Source organism: Centrocercus urophasianus, unplaced genomic scaffold (genome assembly GCF_019232065.1).
Source record: "Centrocercus urophasianus isolate 14NV4802_14NV808 unplaced genomic scaffold, USGS_Curo_1.0 seq_16, whole genome shotgun sequence".
NCBI lineage: Eukaryota > Metazoa > Chordata > Aves > Galliformes > Phasianidae > Centrocercus > Centrocercus urophasianus.
The window spans coordinates 31786843-31806593 of record NW_024884711.1 but is presented as its reverse complement, the minus strand read 5'-3'; the positions used below and the strand labels follow the sequence as shown (position 1 = coordinate 31806593).

Below are 19751 nucleotides of genomic sequence, written 5' to 3'. Positions count from 1 at the left end.
TGTGGAGATAAGGAGCAAAATATAAAAGACACATTGATCTGCACAATCTTCTGCCTACACACTTTTTTTTTCTGTTTATTTAATAATTATAGTTCAAAGAGAAGGATTCCCCCCACACTTTTTTGTTGTTGTTGTTTTGGTTTTTTTTACTTCAGGAAAAAGCTGATTAAATTTGAATTGTTCACTACTACTTTCTTTAGGTTTTTTGTTTGTTTGTTTGTATCCTTTTGCTCTTAGCAGTAAAGTGGCATTTTAGATTAAGGAGTGTAGGTCTTATGACAAATGATATTTCCTTGGGCACTTTCTGTGCATAGGGGAAAGATGATGTAATTCCACACTTAGTAACATTTCTTCCAGCATTTCAGTAACCAGTCAGGCATATAGCTAGCCAGCTTTTTTAAACTCGTTCTTTTTCTAACAATAACATCCTGCTCCTCCCCCATCTGCTTTACTACTGCTTTGTTGCAAAGGGAATCAAATATTCTCCTAAGGAAATTTAAAAATACAACCAAAAGCAGTGTTTCAGTACACAGAAATTATAAATCTCATGAAAATTAACGGCTTAATAAACAAGTGCATTGGAAGTACCAGTGCACACCACAGAATCTTTCCTAATGTGCAAAAGAACTGTGCATACAGTTGGAAAGTATATACTTTTTTTATTTTATTTGTTTAAGTCAAGCATTAGGTTATGAATAATAAAAAAAAGGAAATTAGCAACTTTACATCATGAGTATTATATACGCCTTTCATTGCAAAAACTGGCATATTAGAGTAACACTGAAAGTAAAGCTACCTACTTATGACCTTACTATTCAATAAAGGAAATATAGGGCAGAAACGAGCTTCCTATTATTATAGGAAAGATTTGTCTCAAAGTTACAGCCAATCTGAGCAGACACTGTTCTGATCTAAATTGAGAGGCTGTACAATACTGTTTTATGATTATGTTCTCTGACAGAAGTATACACACTGTGCTGGCTGATGTTAACGAGGAAATTGTGAGCCCTAGCAAATTCTACTAAATTGACATTTTGCACACAGCAGGAAGACTGCAATTCTTATATGTTGTATATACACATATCTGTATATAAAAACTCCAAGGGGCTTACACAATGCGTACCATCATTTGGCTACTACTTCCATAACCATTTGTCATTTGTGCCTTCAGAGTCCATCCTCCTAGCAAAGCAACCCTTTGTAACCCTTTCCTCCTGAAAAAGATTGTGAACCAAATCCTCTTTCTTGCCCTTCTTGAAGACAGGAGCGACAATAGCTTTCTACTGGTCTTTGGGACCCCCTGATCTCCAAGACCCTACAAAGATTATCAAGAGTGGTCTTGCAGTGACATCAGCCAACTTCCTCAGCATTCATGGGTGCAGTCCTACAGTTTTAAAATCTAATTTGTTTAAATGCTTGCTAACCTAATCCTCCCACACCAAGGCTAAATTTTCCTTGTTCTGGATTTCCCAACTGGTCTCAAGGACCTGGAATTCCTAAAGATCAGTCTCACAAGTAAAGACCATGAGTATACCTCAACTTCTTTCATGTCCATCATCATCTTATCCACTGTTTTAACGGATTGTCTTGATGCATGTCATGTTTTAATGATGAAACAGATTACTGTTACTAAGAAAAGGGCAACTGGAAAACTAAACTTTCCGAAACGCTCAGGAAAACAAACATTCAAGATGCAAGTCTTCAACTGAAACATGGCATATCCAAAAGCTAACCAAACAGCCATTTGCAACTCCAAAATGATCAAAAGCTTAGTATCTAAGAAGACCATATACATAAGCAGCTTAGGAGAGAGAAAAAACATGGTGTCTAATATGAAACTAACAGGTATTAAGTAAATGTGGGATGAAAAAGATAAATTTACTGTAAATAAAACAAAAAATATAGGTAGAGACTCAGGGATTTGTGAACTACACCTCTGATGCAGCATGCCAGTGAAGAAAGCCCTCATTCTTAGGTGGTACCTTCCTTAAACGTTTTGATTCAGTCTGACTGCCACTTTTGAGACTCAGAAAGGATTTTTCCTCTGTATGACAAGAAAAATGCAGGAAATACTCTCCTTGTTATGTGACACGGTTTACCTGTTAAGATCATCTGGGTTACTAGCAACACCTACGCTGCTGGGACAGGATATCTGAAACACATCAGGACAAAAATACTTCAGTGCAAACTAAGTCATTAGATACAACTTTCAGGTAAAAATGAATCTAGTATACAGCAGGTGAGACAAGAAGGCTTTTAATAACCTCCTCTTAGAATCAAAGAACGGCTTATGTCAGAAGCGACCTTAATGCCTACCCAATTCCAGCCCCAGGACAGGGCTGCTCCCAGCAGATCATGATGCACAGGGCCCCATCCTATCTGGCCTTGAATGCCTTCAGGTATGGAGGCTTCTCTGAGAAACCTCTTATCCTAATACTCTATGAAACAGATGTGGACAAAGAAAGGTTCCTGAAAAAGCCACAGAACTATGGGAAGAAGGTGGTGTTGAATGAATACTATGTAAAATGTATGTACTATAATGAAGAGGTGAGTAAATGCAATGACTGCTCAGAATCCTGAGTAGCAATTATGGAGCAAAAATAAAATGACATAGAAAGGACAAGAATTTATCTGACTTATAAAGAAAGGTCAGACATACTTCTAGCAACCATCTATACAACCCTCTAGCAATCTTGAATTACACCAAGGACTACTGGTTTCAGGGCTACTGTAGACAATTCATGACTATTCCATTTCAATCACTGCATTTACTTTCATACTTAAGAACTGAATAACAAAGCATTCAAAGCTCAGAGCAAATATCCTTTGGGCCAAAACTCAGGTTCAATAAATTCTAGAGCCTTACCTAAAACAAAGGAGCATTGCAACATGCTTCCTAACCAGCCCCGCTTGCCACTCTCACATGCAAAATGGTCTGGGCTGGCTGGGTAAAGAAATCAAGAGGTGAATTTTGTGACCCCTGAGAAAACTAAGAGGAAGTCTTTGCTGGCCAGAAAGTGCTATTTTCTTGCTTCATTTGTCTCTGGCATTAGACAGTAGCTTTCTGTGTCAAACTTCTCTAATGTGTAAGCCCTCAGTGACATCTTTATGTAAATTTGGAGGAGAAAAAAAAAAATCAACATATAAAAGACCAAGTGAAGAGCTTATCCTGCATACAGCAGTTAGGCACATGATTTCTTTTTGTTGTTACTGGACAACACAAAGGTTTTCATTCACATGTGGCTCACACAAAAAGTTTCTGAGGACTAAGCCTTCAACAAAGAATTAAACATTTAACAAAGAAAACGTTCCACAGCTCAAGTCAACGCAATCCATCTTATCCCTGCTAACCCTGGTTTGAAAAATTTGGAATTACTACTTTGATTGGGTTCAAAACAGTTTGACAAGCTGCTCATGTAGAAAGCTTTCTTCAAAGGTGTTTTTTTGTTGGTTTTTTTTGTTTTTGTTTTTTTTTTAACTTTTAACTGTCATATTCCTTAGTAAATGCTTTTTAGAAGTAACATGTGAATGTCCTGCTATATGGTATGCAGAAATGACAACACAATAATAGCCTATTTTTGATTTGAATCAGTGAAGCAGACAGCTCTATTATGGATGCATGCTAGAATGACTAAGGCAAATACAAGTCTTTTTATGACTCATTGCTTCAAGTAAACAAAAGGCAGAAACAAGTATTTTTGAATAGTTTCAAATAAAATTATTTTAATTAATTGTTTCATTTCTGCAGAATGATTCATACAGCATTTATAGCTCAAGCAGTGCAAGAAAAAGGAGATGCAAGGTATTCTGACTACTTCAGAATAAGCGATCTATAGAAGTCTGGAAAACTACTCAAGGTCATTCTCTTCAACATCAGCAGGACATGAAAAGTTGGAAATTATGTTAATATATTAACAAGGACAGGGATTAAACTGTCCTTCCCCCAAACGACCCAGTGCTCCACCTTGGATTATTCACATCTGACTTTTCAACCTATTCACTGAGCACAAAGTGGCTCTGGACTTGTAGCCTGCCCTGCAGTGCATGCATTTGCAGCAGAGTGCTGTGAGCCTTCTCTTCCACTGTAATGCCATGCATCTCACAAGGCTTGTCAGACTGATCTGTCATCAGTCAACATACTACATCTGCGGTGGTTCCGTCCCCAAACTCTGACCCAAGACTTCTGAGGCTTTCACCACAGGACTAGCAGAAAGCTCCCTTGTGCATCAGGAATTCAGTAATTAAAACAGATGAAACTCTTCAGATGGAGTCTTATCATGGGCTCATTAATTACTTTGAGATTGGCTGGCTATTTTGGACATACTTTACAGTGTAACTGATTTTACTATTCTTGCTTTGTCATTATAGTAGCTACTGGCTCATGTACACTTCAAAAACTTAGCCTGTTTAATATAGTTACTGAATTTCAAAGATTTTATCTGTATTTCTGTATCAAAATAGGCATGAGTATCATACAACAAAATAACAAAAACACCTATGCATTCTAACTCACATTGATCAATTGTTGCTGAACACTAAAAGCACTAAAGCATTACCAATATTCCATGACCCACAAGGAAGAAGTAGCACATTAGTACTGAGTTAGAACAGAGAATGTTGGCAGAATTAGTACAAGCTTGTCCTAGTAGGAAAAAAATAACCAAGACATTTAATTCATGAACTAAACTGAATTACAAAACAAACATATTACCTTCATTTTGCATTACTTAGATGAAACTAGGTATGTATTTTAAAGTAAAAGTAGTTAATAAAAATTACACTACAAAAAAGACGGCGTACCACAGTTGGCTTGTTTCACAGAACCGAAATTTCGAATAACAAGGTGACTGTCCAAAAATGTCAGCTTCAGATTTTCTCGACTTATACCTTTGGATGACTTCAAATGGCTTTAAAAGAAGAACGATCATTCTCTCCATTATAATAATAAATAATAACCCTACTACAATCCAAACACAAAAACTAACCTCTGTCTATCTGGAGTTTCCAAACTACACGGAGGAAATAGTTCAAGTATTAATCAAAGTAACCTCAGTTCTTGATATGTCTAAATAACTAATAGCATCTTTTCCCCATTCCACTTTTTCCCCAATGAGTCATACTCAAGTTAAATCTACTGTTAGGCTAATCTGTCAGGCTACTATACAGCGTGATAAAACCATGTCAGCTACATGCACAGCATGATATCTGAAACTGCGTTTGGAATACCAAGACAATATTCGCACACTGCTTTTAAATGCAAAACTTCTAATATTTGAAATAATTCTCATAAAAGCAGAAAGACGCAAACGAAATGTCTGAAATACAAAAATCATCTTCACTATATATATATATATATTTTCACTCAATTTATAACATTTTGAAGATCCAATAGATGCTTTAATAATAGAAATTGCAATCGCTTTATCCATACTACTAAAGGAGCCCTTGAAGTCATTATACTATTAGCTACATGCAAAACAGCTTGTAATTTTCCACCATCTGCCAGCAGCAGTGAGATTCCATTACCTTCTTTCCATGTCTTCTACTGGAACCCAATTTACCTGTAGCAAACATTGGAACTTTCCTATGTATTGCTTATCCAGAGACTTCAGTGAGGGAGATTTTTAGATAGCATTAATGAAATGCCTAAGAAACTGAAAATAGAGATTGCCAAATCACTTGATATCACCTTTCCCACTATGTCAATACTAGGCGAGCTGGGACAGTGACTGGATCTCTTGTAGTCAGAAATAAGCATAAAATTCAAAGCATGAGATTTAACAGATCTGCCAGCATTTGATTTTCCTTATGGGAACGTGGTTATCTCTAATATAGATCTAAACATCTGACTTCTTTCTCCACTTCTTCTGACTCCTTTTCAATGCACTTTCATGGTAATAACTTCAACAGTCTAATTATGTGGTATGAAAGGGTATTTTCATGAGTTGCATGGAAGCACATGGTCTTCAGCAAGGAGCAGCAGTGTTGAAAAACTAAGTGGTAAAGCACAATTTACACGTTATTTTCTGACCATTTCCAAGGCAACAGTGGCTCATCCCGAGATACTTCCAATCTGTGATAGCAGGCTTCAGCAGGCCCAGAGAAATGTAAGCTACTTGTGCTTTCGTACAAGACTATCAGCCTGCAAGGTCAAATCTCAAAAATACACCTGATGAGGAATTTTCCATCAGCATTTAGCTAAAAAGGGAAGAGTACAAAGAATCACTTCCATGTGACTTAGATGTTTCAGAACTTTTGGGGGAAGAATGGCTCTTTCCTCACATGCAATTCCCCTCTGCCTAGCTCGATGACAGAAAGCTGTGAAATCGAGGATGCTCTTCTTTCAAAAACATGTAAGCATTAAAAGCTCTGACTTACAAGCTCCCAAGCTAACAAAGAGAATATTTCAGAATCATATTAAATCTTTCAAAGTGAAATTTTACCAGGGCTCTGTCAGAGTAAAATTAAAATAACAATGATGATAATAATACAGCTAAGTTTTTCTCCCATTTTGGAACAGCACGTTATTGACATATCAGAATTTCCAGAGGAACCTGAATTCTATCTTAGTCTAATATTATTTCATATGTGGAAGGCCTTCTTCAGCATCCTGATTTCAAGAAAACAACCCTAATTAAGAGAGTCTATTCAAATAAACAAGTATTTGTCAGTATACGTAGATGCTACGCATACAGCTTCCCATTACATTGGTCACACATTATAAGATGTGGATGAATATATGAATTTTTACTACAGATGAGGTGTGTTATGCATGCAAGTGACTTCAGGCCGTTTTTTTGACTGGTGAAAGAAGGTCAAGCACTGAAAGATATTTAGGCAGTAAAAGTCACAAGACTTTCAAAGTTACCTAGCATTTAATTAATTTGAATTTATTTGTTAGAACTTTCTGAAAAAAAAAAAAAATACTAAGTGCTTATCTGTATATACAGTGATTAAAATTTATTGAATCCACTGCAAACGACCAGAAAACTGAGATGCGCATATAAAGGACTTCCAAAAAGTGAGAGCAAAAATATTCCCTGCATAGAAAAGTAATGAGCAAGTGTAAGAATAATTAAGAATATTTGTAAGAAGGGAACTCGATTCATACCTTGCCTGTCTCCAATTACTTCAATTTAATATATTCAATGGCTTTCATCCTTTAGATTCTTAGAAGAGATTTATTTTAATGTAGAAAAGTGTGCTTTTCTATCAGGTTTCTATCATATATTTAATACATAGCAGCTACACTTGAGAAAAGATCAGTTATTTAATATTTGCATCAGTACTGCAGAGGCAAACTTGGAGCAGTTGATGACATTCTTAGGTGTAACATCCTTCCCAGAGGTCTTCCTGCAGAACAGCCAAGCAGAACAGCCAAACGGCTAATTCTCACAGATGTTTAGGTGGCTAGATTGCCTCCAGTCAACCTTCTTCTCTCACAGAGAAAAATACAGGCTGTATAACATATTTAGGATTTTTAATTCAGGGACTGAAACCATGACCATGGGATTGGCCTAGTGATGATCCCCTTAGGTACTTCTCATTATCTGTAGTCAAAAAGAATGATTTTGTTTATCTCTGCTGATCTAAGTTATTGTACTGCATTGTTGTGCAGGGAGAGGATGCTTCCCTGGTAACAGTATTTCAAACTTCTGAGTTGAGCAATTTAAACTAAAAGGTCTGTTTGATAACTCTTTGACAAGCAACTTAGCTCCAGAAGCATCAGTATAGAGATATTATAAACTCTTCCTTGATTTGATCATTAATTCCCTAGTTGGGACTGTTTCCAAGATATGGAAATATTAATAGAGTAAGTTCTATACAGATTAAACATTATTGCAGCAGAATTTTGAACAAAAGCAAAAATTACCCTGATAACAATCCGCTTGAGGCAATGCCATGGTATTATTTCATAGTCTTTCTCATCTTATTAACTATCAATACCTTTGTGAAAGGCAAACAAACAGCTATGACTGTTCTAAGTTTGTTGTTACAATTTAAGATTTTGGGAAAGCTTTCCCACAAGATTTTTTGCATTCCATCAAGCAACTCAGGTTCTCAGTGTTTTAGATCTCTGTTTTGTAGCTAGAAATTATAGTAACTTAATTCCTTGTACAGTGTTGCGAAGTCATCCATTACATGTCCTGCAATGTTCAGAAACCATGGTCACAGCACAGCCTATGACAAAATGGCCAGAAGGCAATGTCTACAAATTGTGTTACTTGAAAACTGGGTTACAAAATTAAGCTTCTAGAAAGTCAATACTGGTGTGCAAGAAAGGAGTCCCAGTTGTGATACACTACATAAGCAAAGTTCAGAGTACAAAAAGACCCAAAAAAAGAAGTCATTCTCAAAGACTTCAGTGACTTAATTCATTGAATGCTACCTGGTTTATCAGTTGCAACTCTAAAAGGCTCCTGAAGGCTTCAGAAAGAAAACATAACACAATGACAAAAATACAGTATGACCATTCAACACACAGAGTTGGAGAATATGTCCTTTTCGGTACTGTGTTTTGTAAGGCACTTCACTGGTCAGTTTTCCTGAAATAGGTTTTATGTATCTGTTTATAAACAAACCATATAAAAAAAAAAAACCATAAAAAGTATGAGGAACTGAGACCAAAGGGTTCTTCAGGATCATCTCAACATCCACCAGCATATAGGAAACAGTACAGCCAAAATTATCTTAAGAAAGGCTCATTTTCTCTCTCAAGTGTAATTGCTTGTTAAAGAAGTCCATAACCTACTGTTTTCTCTCCCTTCTACACAGTGGAAAACCTATGTACATGCTAGAAAGGTCCGTGTGATTGTGTGGTTGGTTTTGTTTGGTTTGCTTGTATGTTTGGCCCCATGTAATAATTGTTCAACCTAAAAGAAAAGTTTAGTTTCCACTGAGTATCTACAAGGAGAGAAAGAAAGAGATTGTGTCAATGTGGCTATATCATAGTGTAGCTGGTAGATTCACAGGTGTATTTAGTAAAAATAAAAAAGTGGCAAAGAACTTCAGTCCTTGATCCAGTAAGTGTTTATGCGTCAGAGTCTGTATCAACATGAGAGATTTTATCAAATTACATTCTTGGCTAAAAAGTACTCTTGGAATCTGATTAATGTTGGCTTAAATCCTCTTAAGTAGAATACACAAATCTCCCAAATCCCATCTGAATACTTTAAACATCAACCTGAAGGGTGACTAGTATGTTTTCTTGGATGATTTTGTGAAGACTGCATATTTTTTTTTCCCCCATCTGAAACTATGCATTAGTAGCTGCAGATTGGCTTGAAGGGGGTAGGGGGAAGAGGCTAGAATACCTAATTTAGGGTGCAGTTCCTACATTCCCTTGGAAGGACTACTAGCCCCTGTTCATCCCACATAAACACGTCAACTTGTTTTTTGAACACTTTCTCATCTGTTTTGGCATCTTAATTTTTCTCACAAGATTTTAAGATTATTTTTCAATTACAGCCCTAGTAATAGATTGTAGTAACTGGGGAAGTCCTCAACCCTAGAGCTTGTACATTATGGCATCTGCATATGTGAATTAATTTTCAGAAGCATTGATCCTCCACAGCTCTAATTACCTTCAGCACCTTAGAAAATAGCATTCATGACACATTAAAAACCTGTGGGTAAAAAATATTGATTTTGCCTCACATTAAACTTTCAGACAGTCATAAAGTACTAGTAAGCATATGGTATACAACACTGTAGATTTGGAGGCTTTGTAAATGAAAATTTTGTCTGAAGAATAAAAAAAAATTGAATGTAAACACATACATTTTCAGAATTACTAACACTAATAATTGTGGGGTTTCTTGTGTGTGAAGTAAGAGAGTTGTACAAATCTGTTGTACAGTCTACTGGCAGGAAGACACTACAGTAATGAAAGTTAAAATCCCATGATTAGTTTAAACAGTTATGTATCAGTTGAATAAATTTTATCAACATGATAGGAGGGTAAAGGAAAATGAAGATTTTCCATCTTCCAAATGTAATCATATTTACAAATCAGCTGCTGTGCTATCAAGTAGTGACTTATAAATTAATTTAATCATTAGAAGACAGCATGCTACCAGAAAATAACAGTTCACAATTACAAGCATTGCAAATTTTCACTTCCCCCGTTACATAAAACAACAGTCAGTAAATGTTTAAGGAAAATCACTGTGCTATGGTTGCATTATTTACGTATTTCACTGCTTCTTACCTTCACGTGGTAGAACTAGATGACAGCATTCAAGAACCACTTAAGATCTAACAGACTTGATCAGAGCCTTTTAAATGATGTCTTAGGTTTAGACTTGCCAACAAATAATCTGTTACTCTTCACAGAATCTGGAAAGTGGGAATTACCTACACAACATATTCCCCTTTGCTGCCTTCAAGAAGTACCTCTCGTTTTATTTCAAATCAAACTAATGAAGTACATCAGACTGAGATGGAACTCTCCTATTTTTCACATTTTCTGCGAAGTTTTAAGCCTCTTCTGGTACAAAAGAAGGCTATTGACTATCAGCTTCTACTTTCACTGAACCAGCTCGCAGTCAGGAAGATTAAACACAAACCTTTCTTTGAACCTTATTAACTTGTTTTGCCACTTCACTTACTGTGTCTGCCCCGAAGCATTTGACACTGACACCATGTTAAAACTTCTACTCTTTAGCCATTAGTAAAACGGATTTAAATCCCAAAGCTGTAAAAAAAACACCGAGTCATTGAATATTTTATATCTGTCAAGTTAAAAAGTGACTTTGATTATCCAAGTGATTTTAAATAAGAAGTTAATATATTTCATCTTTTCTGATTTGTTTCTGTTACTTTATTTTCCATTCTTCAGATGCACAGCATTGGTTGTATATATAAATAAGGCTACATACCAAAATCCACAAGCTTGACTCCTCCTTCAGTAGTCAAAAGGATATTATTTCCTTTAATATCACGGTGGATAGTTTTGTTTTCATGCAAATGCTGAAGTCCCTGGAAGATGAGATGTAAACATGATTTTTTGCTAAAAGCTCTATGCTTTGTATTGCATTTGCAGAAACAGAAAAATCAGACAAGTATGAAAAACTAAAAAAAAAAAAAATGTATATTTTAATCAAAAACCAGAGATGCCATTCTTTCTGGGAAGATACTTTTGCACACTATGAGGAATTTATACCTTTTAATTGATTGACATTATGTCAAAAAAGAAACTTCAAGATAATAGAAGAAAAAAAGCACTAAGTCCATGCTATATATTACACCTTTAGATCTCCAAAAAAAAAAAAAAAAAAAAAAACCAACCTGCTAAAGCCTCTCAATGAATCCACAGTGGAAAGTCAAATTCCAGTTAAAGACAAGAAGAAAGGAAGATACTTGATTTTGATTAGCCAAATTTTTTGAGCACTTGAATTCACTGGATCTGATGGCCATTTTGCTATAAAAAGAACTTGGAACCTGACATAAGAAGTTGAATAGTATTTTGGGTGTACTTTTGCAGTTTCTCAAAATAAAAGAAATTTTTATGCAGAACTATATTTACTGAAGAAATAAATCAATATTCAGAAATCAATTTCCATTCTCTTAATAATGAAACAGGTGATTTCTTCTTTACCTTGCTTGTTCAAAAAACTGTCTGAATTACACATTTCATTACATGCTGCCTTAATATGCTGTATTAGAGGATAAATGATCTTCATTCATTAAAAAAAAACCCATTTATTGAATATTGACTGTCCTTTCGCTGAGAGCTTATCTTACCATCAGAGCTTCGTGTAAGATGTAAGCAATTATAAGTTCATTCATTCTTTCACCCCTCTTCAGAAATCCTTTCACAAGATCAGTCACAGATCCACCATTGCACAGCTGCAAAAGATTACACGAACATAAAAAGGAATTAAGAAGTGTTGGAGCACCCACCTGGTTTTAGTTTACAGTAGTTTTTGTATTTGTACCTGAATGAGCTCCTTATTTGCAAACCACAAATTTATTCATGTCTACTATTTTTAGCAACAACAAAATCAGCAACTTGTGCTGTTTTTCCCCACTACTTTCTGCATTTAATTTTTCTTGCCCAAATGCAGTCTATTTCTTTGTTTTCCTATATAAATGATTGCCTGTCGCTGAAATGGAATTAGCTTATAGAGCAATAAATTTGCTGTGAAAGCATGTTCTGTGGGGCACTAATTGCTTCTTGCATTCATCATGTGGAACTCATCAGCGATGTGGATTATGACAGCATCAATTCTCAGGTATGAAAGCTAAACACAATGTGAAATGGACTTCAGCCTTCAGAAGACAGGAGGCACAGACACTCCCCTGATAGAAAAGTCTCACAAGCAAAACTTGCCTGCCAAGTGGCGCTTAACTTACAGTGTAGAAAAATGTTACATGCAAGGGCCAGGCTTCATGAAATACAATGAAGGTGTGATGGAAAGCTCATTTTTCACCGAAGCAGGGTGGGCCATGGATGTAAGACAAATCATAGCCCCTGCAGCATCAACCCTGTCAGCTCCACATGAAGAAAGCCACAACCTACTGTTGGCAGTCCTTTTTTTTTTTTTTTTGCCTAAGTCTTGTTAGATTCCAGGCCTTGCTCTCTAAAATGATTATCAAGCACTCATTATCAGCAAATCAGATTACACTGCAACATTTCATATGTCCATTTTTACCTCTCAACAGTTTTCAGTAGAAACAAGCAACAACGTAACTTTTCTTTGTCTGTAGCAATTAAGTACTCGCACAGATGAAATCAGTATTTAAACCCTTATCTATAAAGATGCTTACTCTGCACCACCTACCATACTCACTGACTGAAGAGCCATTACCCTTCACACGATTAGCTGCTTCCAATAAGAAAGTGAAACAAACTCTATGTTTTACACTGCATTATCTGTATTTACAATGTATTATTTGGTAGCTTTTATATGAAAATAAACATCTACATAAGACATTTTACCAAGGCAGTACAACAGTGACTCCTTTTGAGTGCAAGTACAGTCATCTATTCAAGTTGATGGCACAGTATATCAATGAAACCTTTCAACTGCAGAACACAAACATCAGGTACTTTCAAGATTTTTTTTTAATCTGTTCTTCTATACCTCTACATATTTCCTGTGTAACAACTACAAAAACCAACCAACCAAAAACAAATCAAACCAAAGCAACGTAAAAAAAAAACCAACAACCCTTGCACTTTGCAGCAACAAGCACAGTACAGCCCTCTGCACACAAACAAAAGGATAATTTTCTGACTGCTGTAGGAACCACTCAGTTACACTGAATTAGAACAGCATGAACACCTACACAAATGCCATCCAGTACATAGGTCTGGCTGCAAAGAGGTTTCCCCTGCCAGGTCAGTGAACACTGGTCTGATAGTTGTTGAGCTGTATGGCAGTAATCTTGGTACTCACTCAATCTCACTACTAACTTTACTGTGACAATAAACATGCTTACAGAAGAGAAAAACTCATACACTTAAATGATGAGATTAAGAGCTTTGTGGGATCAGGGTCAGATTCCCAAACAGGATTGAATTTAGTGTCTTCAGCCATTCTGGTACTCTTCACTATCCAGCATGCAAATTTTGCTTCACATGGATAGACCTTCTGTTTTTGTTACAGAACTTGATATCTGAGAGCGTTTCCATTCAAGGTAAAGAAAACTAACCCAGAAAGGCATATATCCTCTCTGTATGTGAGAGAAAGAAAAACATATCTCAGAACGCACCTTCTTCGGTACTTAGGCACTAAATAATGCTGAATTTAATTGCCTGGGAAAACCATGTTATTTTTGCTTTCTTAAATATGTTGCTTTAACTAATTTCTCTATTTTTCCTGTAAGCTATAAGTACCTGTTATAAGATAACCATCCATTTTATTAGATACTAAAACTACTAATTTTGGGTCATAGCAAAATTGAAACTTGGTATGCAAAAGCTCACCTGAGAAGGCCTTGAACAGAAAAACAAAAGTCGCCCACATCCCAGTGGGTGATCCCATCTGCAATGATTTAAAGGCAGAGCAGCATTTAGGCAGAGGTCAGCTCAGGATCTCACAGACCTGCTTTCTTGCATGTACAAGGCAAATGTGTTTTTACTACTTCTTTCTCAGAAATCTGTAGTTTACCAAAATCAGACAATTTGTATTTTTCTGACCACTACAATAGGAGGGTGAGGGGAAAAAAACAACAACCCAGAAGATAGAATGGAAACAGCTAAAAGGAAGAAAAAGGATTATGAAAACACAAACCACAATTGGAAAAGGAGATTATGGCCTACACCGTATCTGTATGCTCTAAGATGCGTAGGGTGGGGAGGAGGGGGATGATGACGACAAAGATGACACGGGTTGGCATTAACCCTGTTCTATTTTCCTACAGGCCAAACAAATCCATGTAAAACACTGCCACCCATCTCATTTATTGTTTCTACTGCCTATTTTTGCAAGCAAAGGTGCCACATGTGCATGCATGCAGCTACACATACATACATGCAAAGGTCAAACAGCAATTCTTTTTCCTGACTAAGGCTATCAAATTGCATGTGCTTTCAACACAAGCTTATCACAAACACAGAAGAAAGTCTCTCTCAGAAAAAGCCAGGTTCCACTCTTCTATTTCAAAGCAGAGGCTACAGAAAGATACTGCTTAATACAGTTCTGGACCCTTAGAAACATTGAGCAAAATCTGGACTGTGGCACAAAAACTTAAAATAACAATAATAATTAAAAAAGAAAATGTGATTCAGATCACATAATCCTTCAATAAGACTGTGGGATAAATATTATTTATTAGTACAGCCAAACTGGAAGTTTTCTGGGCTGCTAAGAATAATGCAGCTTTAAATTACAAGCTCTGCAGTTTCTTAGTAGCACACTATGCACAGCAAAACCTGTGCCAAACTCCTACCAAGGCTGCTGTGTTTGAATGTAGCCAACTGCAATGCTTGTACAACAAGGAATCATGGAGGCAACAAAGATGTTTTTCAATGTTCATTCTTCTTTCCTGTGAAGCATCTAGAGGATAGAGGTGCTGGTAGCTACTGTACGAATACACAGCCAAATAGTTCATGTCACGATTCCACATCATTTGTTAAAATCTCTTCCAAATACCCTGATGGAGGGTGCTATAAGCATAAACAAGAAAAGCTGAGAACTCAGGTAGCAGGTATACAGAGAAGCTAAGTGCCTACCTCAGGTGTGCAGCAGGGCAGCTTTTAAAGGTAATGACCAAACTGATACAAGTGAGACATGGGCTTTTCCGGGAGAACAGAGTAATAGCTCTATTTATCTCTCCTACACATTCTCCGATAAGCACTGATATTTACTGTGTTTTGTATCAGTTTTATAAGACCTACGTTAAGCATCCAGTAATCCCCGGAGGAGAACTGGATATAGGAGAAGTATTAGTGGCATTTGTTAGCTCTTAAGTAGTTGAAAACATAATTTGAACTGACTTTCTCAGTTCAGTGCTGGGATATCAGAAATACTCTGGTACTTGAAATGCTTGCAAGAAAAAAGTCAAGTGGGTTCTTCAGTTTGATCTGTTTTCAGGAAGTCTCCAAAGGTTACATTTTCCCAATAAAAGGCAGAAAAAAATACTTTTCAATATTTGAATAAAATTAGTTTAAAGAGACAGACTCTATCAAAGCGAGAAATGGCAAGAGAAAATATTAGTGATCCTCCAGCAGGCAAACTATTTAGAAATGTCATCTTGATAAATTTGTACATGAGTAATTTCCATCCATTTAAAGTTTGTCACTTCTTCTACTGTTTCCTTTTGACACACAGGTATTTTCAGTAACTGGCACTATTTTCAGGGCCCACTCTGATAGAATGTTAATATTATCTGCATACGAAAGCAACTAAAGAAAGGTAAAATGAAATCTTTGGGCTACCGAAAAGGGGGGTGGAGAAGACAGAGACAGATGATTCCTAGAGGTACGCAGCAAAAGGATGAGAGGCAACAGTCACCAGATGCAAGATGGTGGATTCTTGGACACAAAGGAAGTATTTTTCCTACTGAGAGCGGTTAAGCTTTAGAAGACCTTGCTAAGCAAGCCTATACTATCTAGGTCCTTGGAGATATTCAAAACATGAATGGAAAAGACCTTGGGCAAATTTGTAACATTAATCATCTTTGAGGAGGGAGGTGTGGGCCCAATAATCTCCAAAGGTCCCTCTGAAGCTGTATTTTTCTCTAGCTAATAATATTTGGATTTAAAAATACTCAGTCCTTAATTTGAACATTTGGACACCAAGGGAAAAGGACTGAGGAATTCTTGCACACTGAAACCAGAAGGAAGAATTTGAAAGGAGGCTTGATCCATCTAAAAATGCCCTTATGACTTCCACAGGGATTATGAAGGGCTCCTCCCTTACAATTTCCTGGCAGGCAAAAGGCAAAGACTCATCCTGGGATAACACACAGTCCTCCACCCACTCATCTGACACAACCTTGTGCTGCTGTATTTGAGCTATTAGTATGCAAAACTATCTTCTGCAATAGATTTATAAAATAGCATGATTCTAAGACACGTCAGTTGAAATTGCCATCACAGTCATGCAGGTGCTCTTTGAAGATCTTACTCACTCTTCATCTGACTCAGCTGATACATTTCTGTGTTCAGCTCTTCTCGATTCTGAAGCCCATTGAATAATGATTCAGCAGCAGCGTCATGTTTAAGAGAACTATTAGTCACACTTCTGTAAGGTCTGTTACAGCCTTCAATCACCCAACTGCTCCTCACATAAGCACCCATGCTAAGCTGTCAGGTGACATCTGCTTGCATCCTGCAGTTGTGAAGGCACTTTCATCTTACTTCACTAGCTTGGATTTGAACAACTACTACTACTACTTCCCTTATCTTCACAGGCTGCACAGATATCATGTAACAGATCACATATGCACAGCTTAAGCCATGCACAAATCACAGTTGTGAAAAAGTAGCATTGTGGGAGAAAGGGGGACTCCAAGAAACAATCTAGATCACTGTATTTGCACTGAGTGGGGATCCAGCATCTTTGGGTGGTCTTTGGCAGATACTTGTTTTAACCTACTCCCAAAAATCTCCCAGTGAAGGTAACTCCAGCTTAAGTAGCTTGTGAGTCACTAGCCCTACAGTGAGAATTTTTTTTTTTTTTTTTAACTATTCAAGCTCAATATTCTTTGCTGCCAGCAAAACTGCTTTATTTTTACCCTTCCCTCCAGTCTTCACTGAAAATAGAAGATCATTACTTTGTATTTAACAACATCTCTGACTACTGTCATGCCATGCCATTTTTCTCTTCTGTGGGCTGAAAACATTAGCTGCTGCAACCTCCTGAAATGACCTATAAATAACCTTTTGTAAACCTAGGCTGCCTGCAATTTGCTGCTGCAGCATGCATCCATCTACTGCATTTTATCCTGCGATTCCAAGAAGTTCCTCAGTATGTCACTATTCTCCAAGTGTGCCTTGTAACTCATCTAGGTGTCCAGTTCAAACTTCTAATGTGAGCTGTGTTTCATCACCTAAGACATTAATGAGCAGAAACAGGCCAACAGCAGATGCCCTGTAGTGGTTCTGCCAGCCCAAAAGTGAACTACTTACCACTGTTCTTGGAGTTCAGTTTTATGAAAAATATGGTTATCTGCTTTTCTGTTTATGCGAAGTTTCAGTAATTTCCACATTTTCCTCACAGGGATGTCACATGGAACCACATCAACTCTTACAAAAACACAATGACATCTACTGCTTTTCCCTTCCAACACCAGTTATTTTGTTAGAAATTTTATTAACGTGAATTGTGGCCCAATCCAAGTTGGCCACCTTTATTATGCTACTGGGTTCTAGGTATTTCAACACTGGTTTCTGCTGTTCGGTTCTGGAATCATTTTAGGTACCAACATTAAGACGACTGTTCAGTATTTCCTGAGATTAGTATTTTCTTCACTGCGTAAACACATTTGATGTGTCTTTGATGTGTCTTAGCACAGTCTTGTCCTTGCCATACCACAATCTTTCTAAGCTCAGTTAAATGCTTGTACCTCAGTTGTGTATTTTTGTTTCTCTTTTAGGAAGGCTTTCTGAAAGGCTAGAAGAAATAAATGCTGATTAATTCTTACTGCTCTCCTACTGTGCTTCGATTTTCTTCCCACATCAGCTAATTTGCTACTGCGCATTCAATAATTCTTTTAGTAACTGCCAACTGCATGCCATTTTCCTAAGCACAGCTACCTACCTACCAGTTCCCCAAGCTTGGTGAAACAGTCTTTTCAAAAGCCTGCTATCCTTACTGTCCTCACAGTATCCTTTCTTTCCTCACAAAAGTGAACACAACTATTTTAGAGTTTTTTTTCTCCACTTAAATTTCTTTTGTCCACTTCTCTAAATAGAACTTCTCTATCAGAGCAGATTCAACCTGATACAGCTGCTTCCTGTATTCCTTTCTTTGCCTTGTCTCCAAGATGATGGACTGCATGTCTCAACAATGACTGACACACAGTCATGACCAGAATTCCCATTCTCTTATGTATCTCTACAAATGTCTGCAGCCAAAATGCTCATTCCACCAGCAGCATATAAAGCCAATCACAAGTACCTACATAAGTCTAAACAAGAACCCTTCTCTAAATCATTTTCTTCAATGGGCCAAGTGGCTTAGCATGCTGCTCCTTTCTGTAGAGCATATTCTTAACTTCACATCAAATAAAGGAAAGATATGTGCTGTGGCCTCTATTGTTTTTCTAAGAATATTACAAGATAACCCATAATCAAAACAAACCATAACACCACCCTAGGCTTTTACGTAACATTGATTGCTTTCAATTTAGCATGAATGAAACGTATCACTGAAGCAGACATCTTTCCTGAGTTGTTATTTAGCTTCAGTGATCACAGACCACACGCTATATGTAATGTTGCTCTTTTACATCATCTAGCACCTTCGGGGCTGTTAGTCACTGCCTCACGGGTACTTGCTGTTTCTGACTTTCTTAGGCTTGGCTTTTAGCCTAGAGGAAAAGTTTGCTGATTCCATCTCATGCAGTGATGGTCTCCAGAGTCTCTCCTTTTTCCTCAGTTAGAACACAGAACTATAGAATGGCTTGGGTTGAAAGGGACCTTAAATATCATCTAGGCAATGGTCAGTAGAGAGTCTGGGACTTTCTAAACAAATACAAAAGGCAGTTTACCAAGATAGAATATTGTGCTACAAAAACCTTAGCATAAATAATCATTTTGTTGCTATTTATTTTATTGCACAAGAAGCGGTGGTAAAAATAATATTCAGGATGCAAAAACATTCGACTAGGAAGAAAAAGCAGGTCCTAAGTTGGAGATCAGTAACATCAACGTAACTATTTCTACTGACTGCTACAAACTTAATGAAGGCTCTGAAAAACAAAGCCTAGTCACCAGACAGGGTGGGCTGTGTTAACAGCACGCACCTCACATTTTCTATTTCCTGCTCAGAAGTACACTGCTTTTGTTCAGCCTTTACCCATTACAGAATGTTTCAAAGCATCTTCCTCTTTTGTAGCTTCATTTCTGCACAATGCAGGATTTGGACAGTAATTCCAAGTACTATCATGTCCATACTACACAATTAATTTCATGACTGCGTTCCTAGATGAAGACAATAATTTAGTATAATTCACTGCAATTTAAGTGACTGCAATAGAAATCATCCCTATTGAGTTTGAGAATAAGTTTAGGGAAGCACAGATCAAAGCAATGGGCCTTGTCTCCAGGCTTTTCACAAAAGGAGCTAAGCTGAAAC

At 37.0% G+C, this 19751-nt stretch overlaps 1 protein-coding gene across 1 annotated transcript in view; it reads right to left on the bottom strand.

Annotated features, from left to right (window-relative positions):
* LOC122159502 (myosin-IIIa-like) overlaps positions 1-19751 on the bottom strand; it is a 34145-nt gene that overhangs the window by 3481 nt on the left and 10913 nt on the right. Inside the window, exons 3-4 of the mRNA XM_042817163.1 lie at positions 11746-11850; positions 10881-10980 (exon numbers count right to left, since the gene is read on the bottom strand). Coding sequence (XP_042673097.1) covers positions 10881-10980; positions 11746-11850 — 205 coding nt within the window. The remainder of the gene's footprint in view (positions 1-10880; positions 10981-11745; positions 11851-19751) is intronic.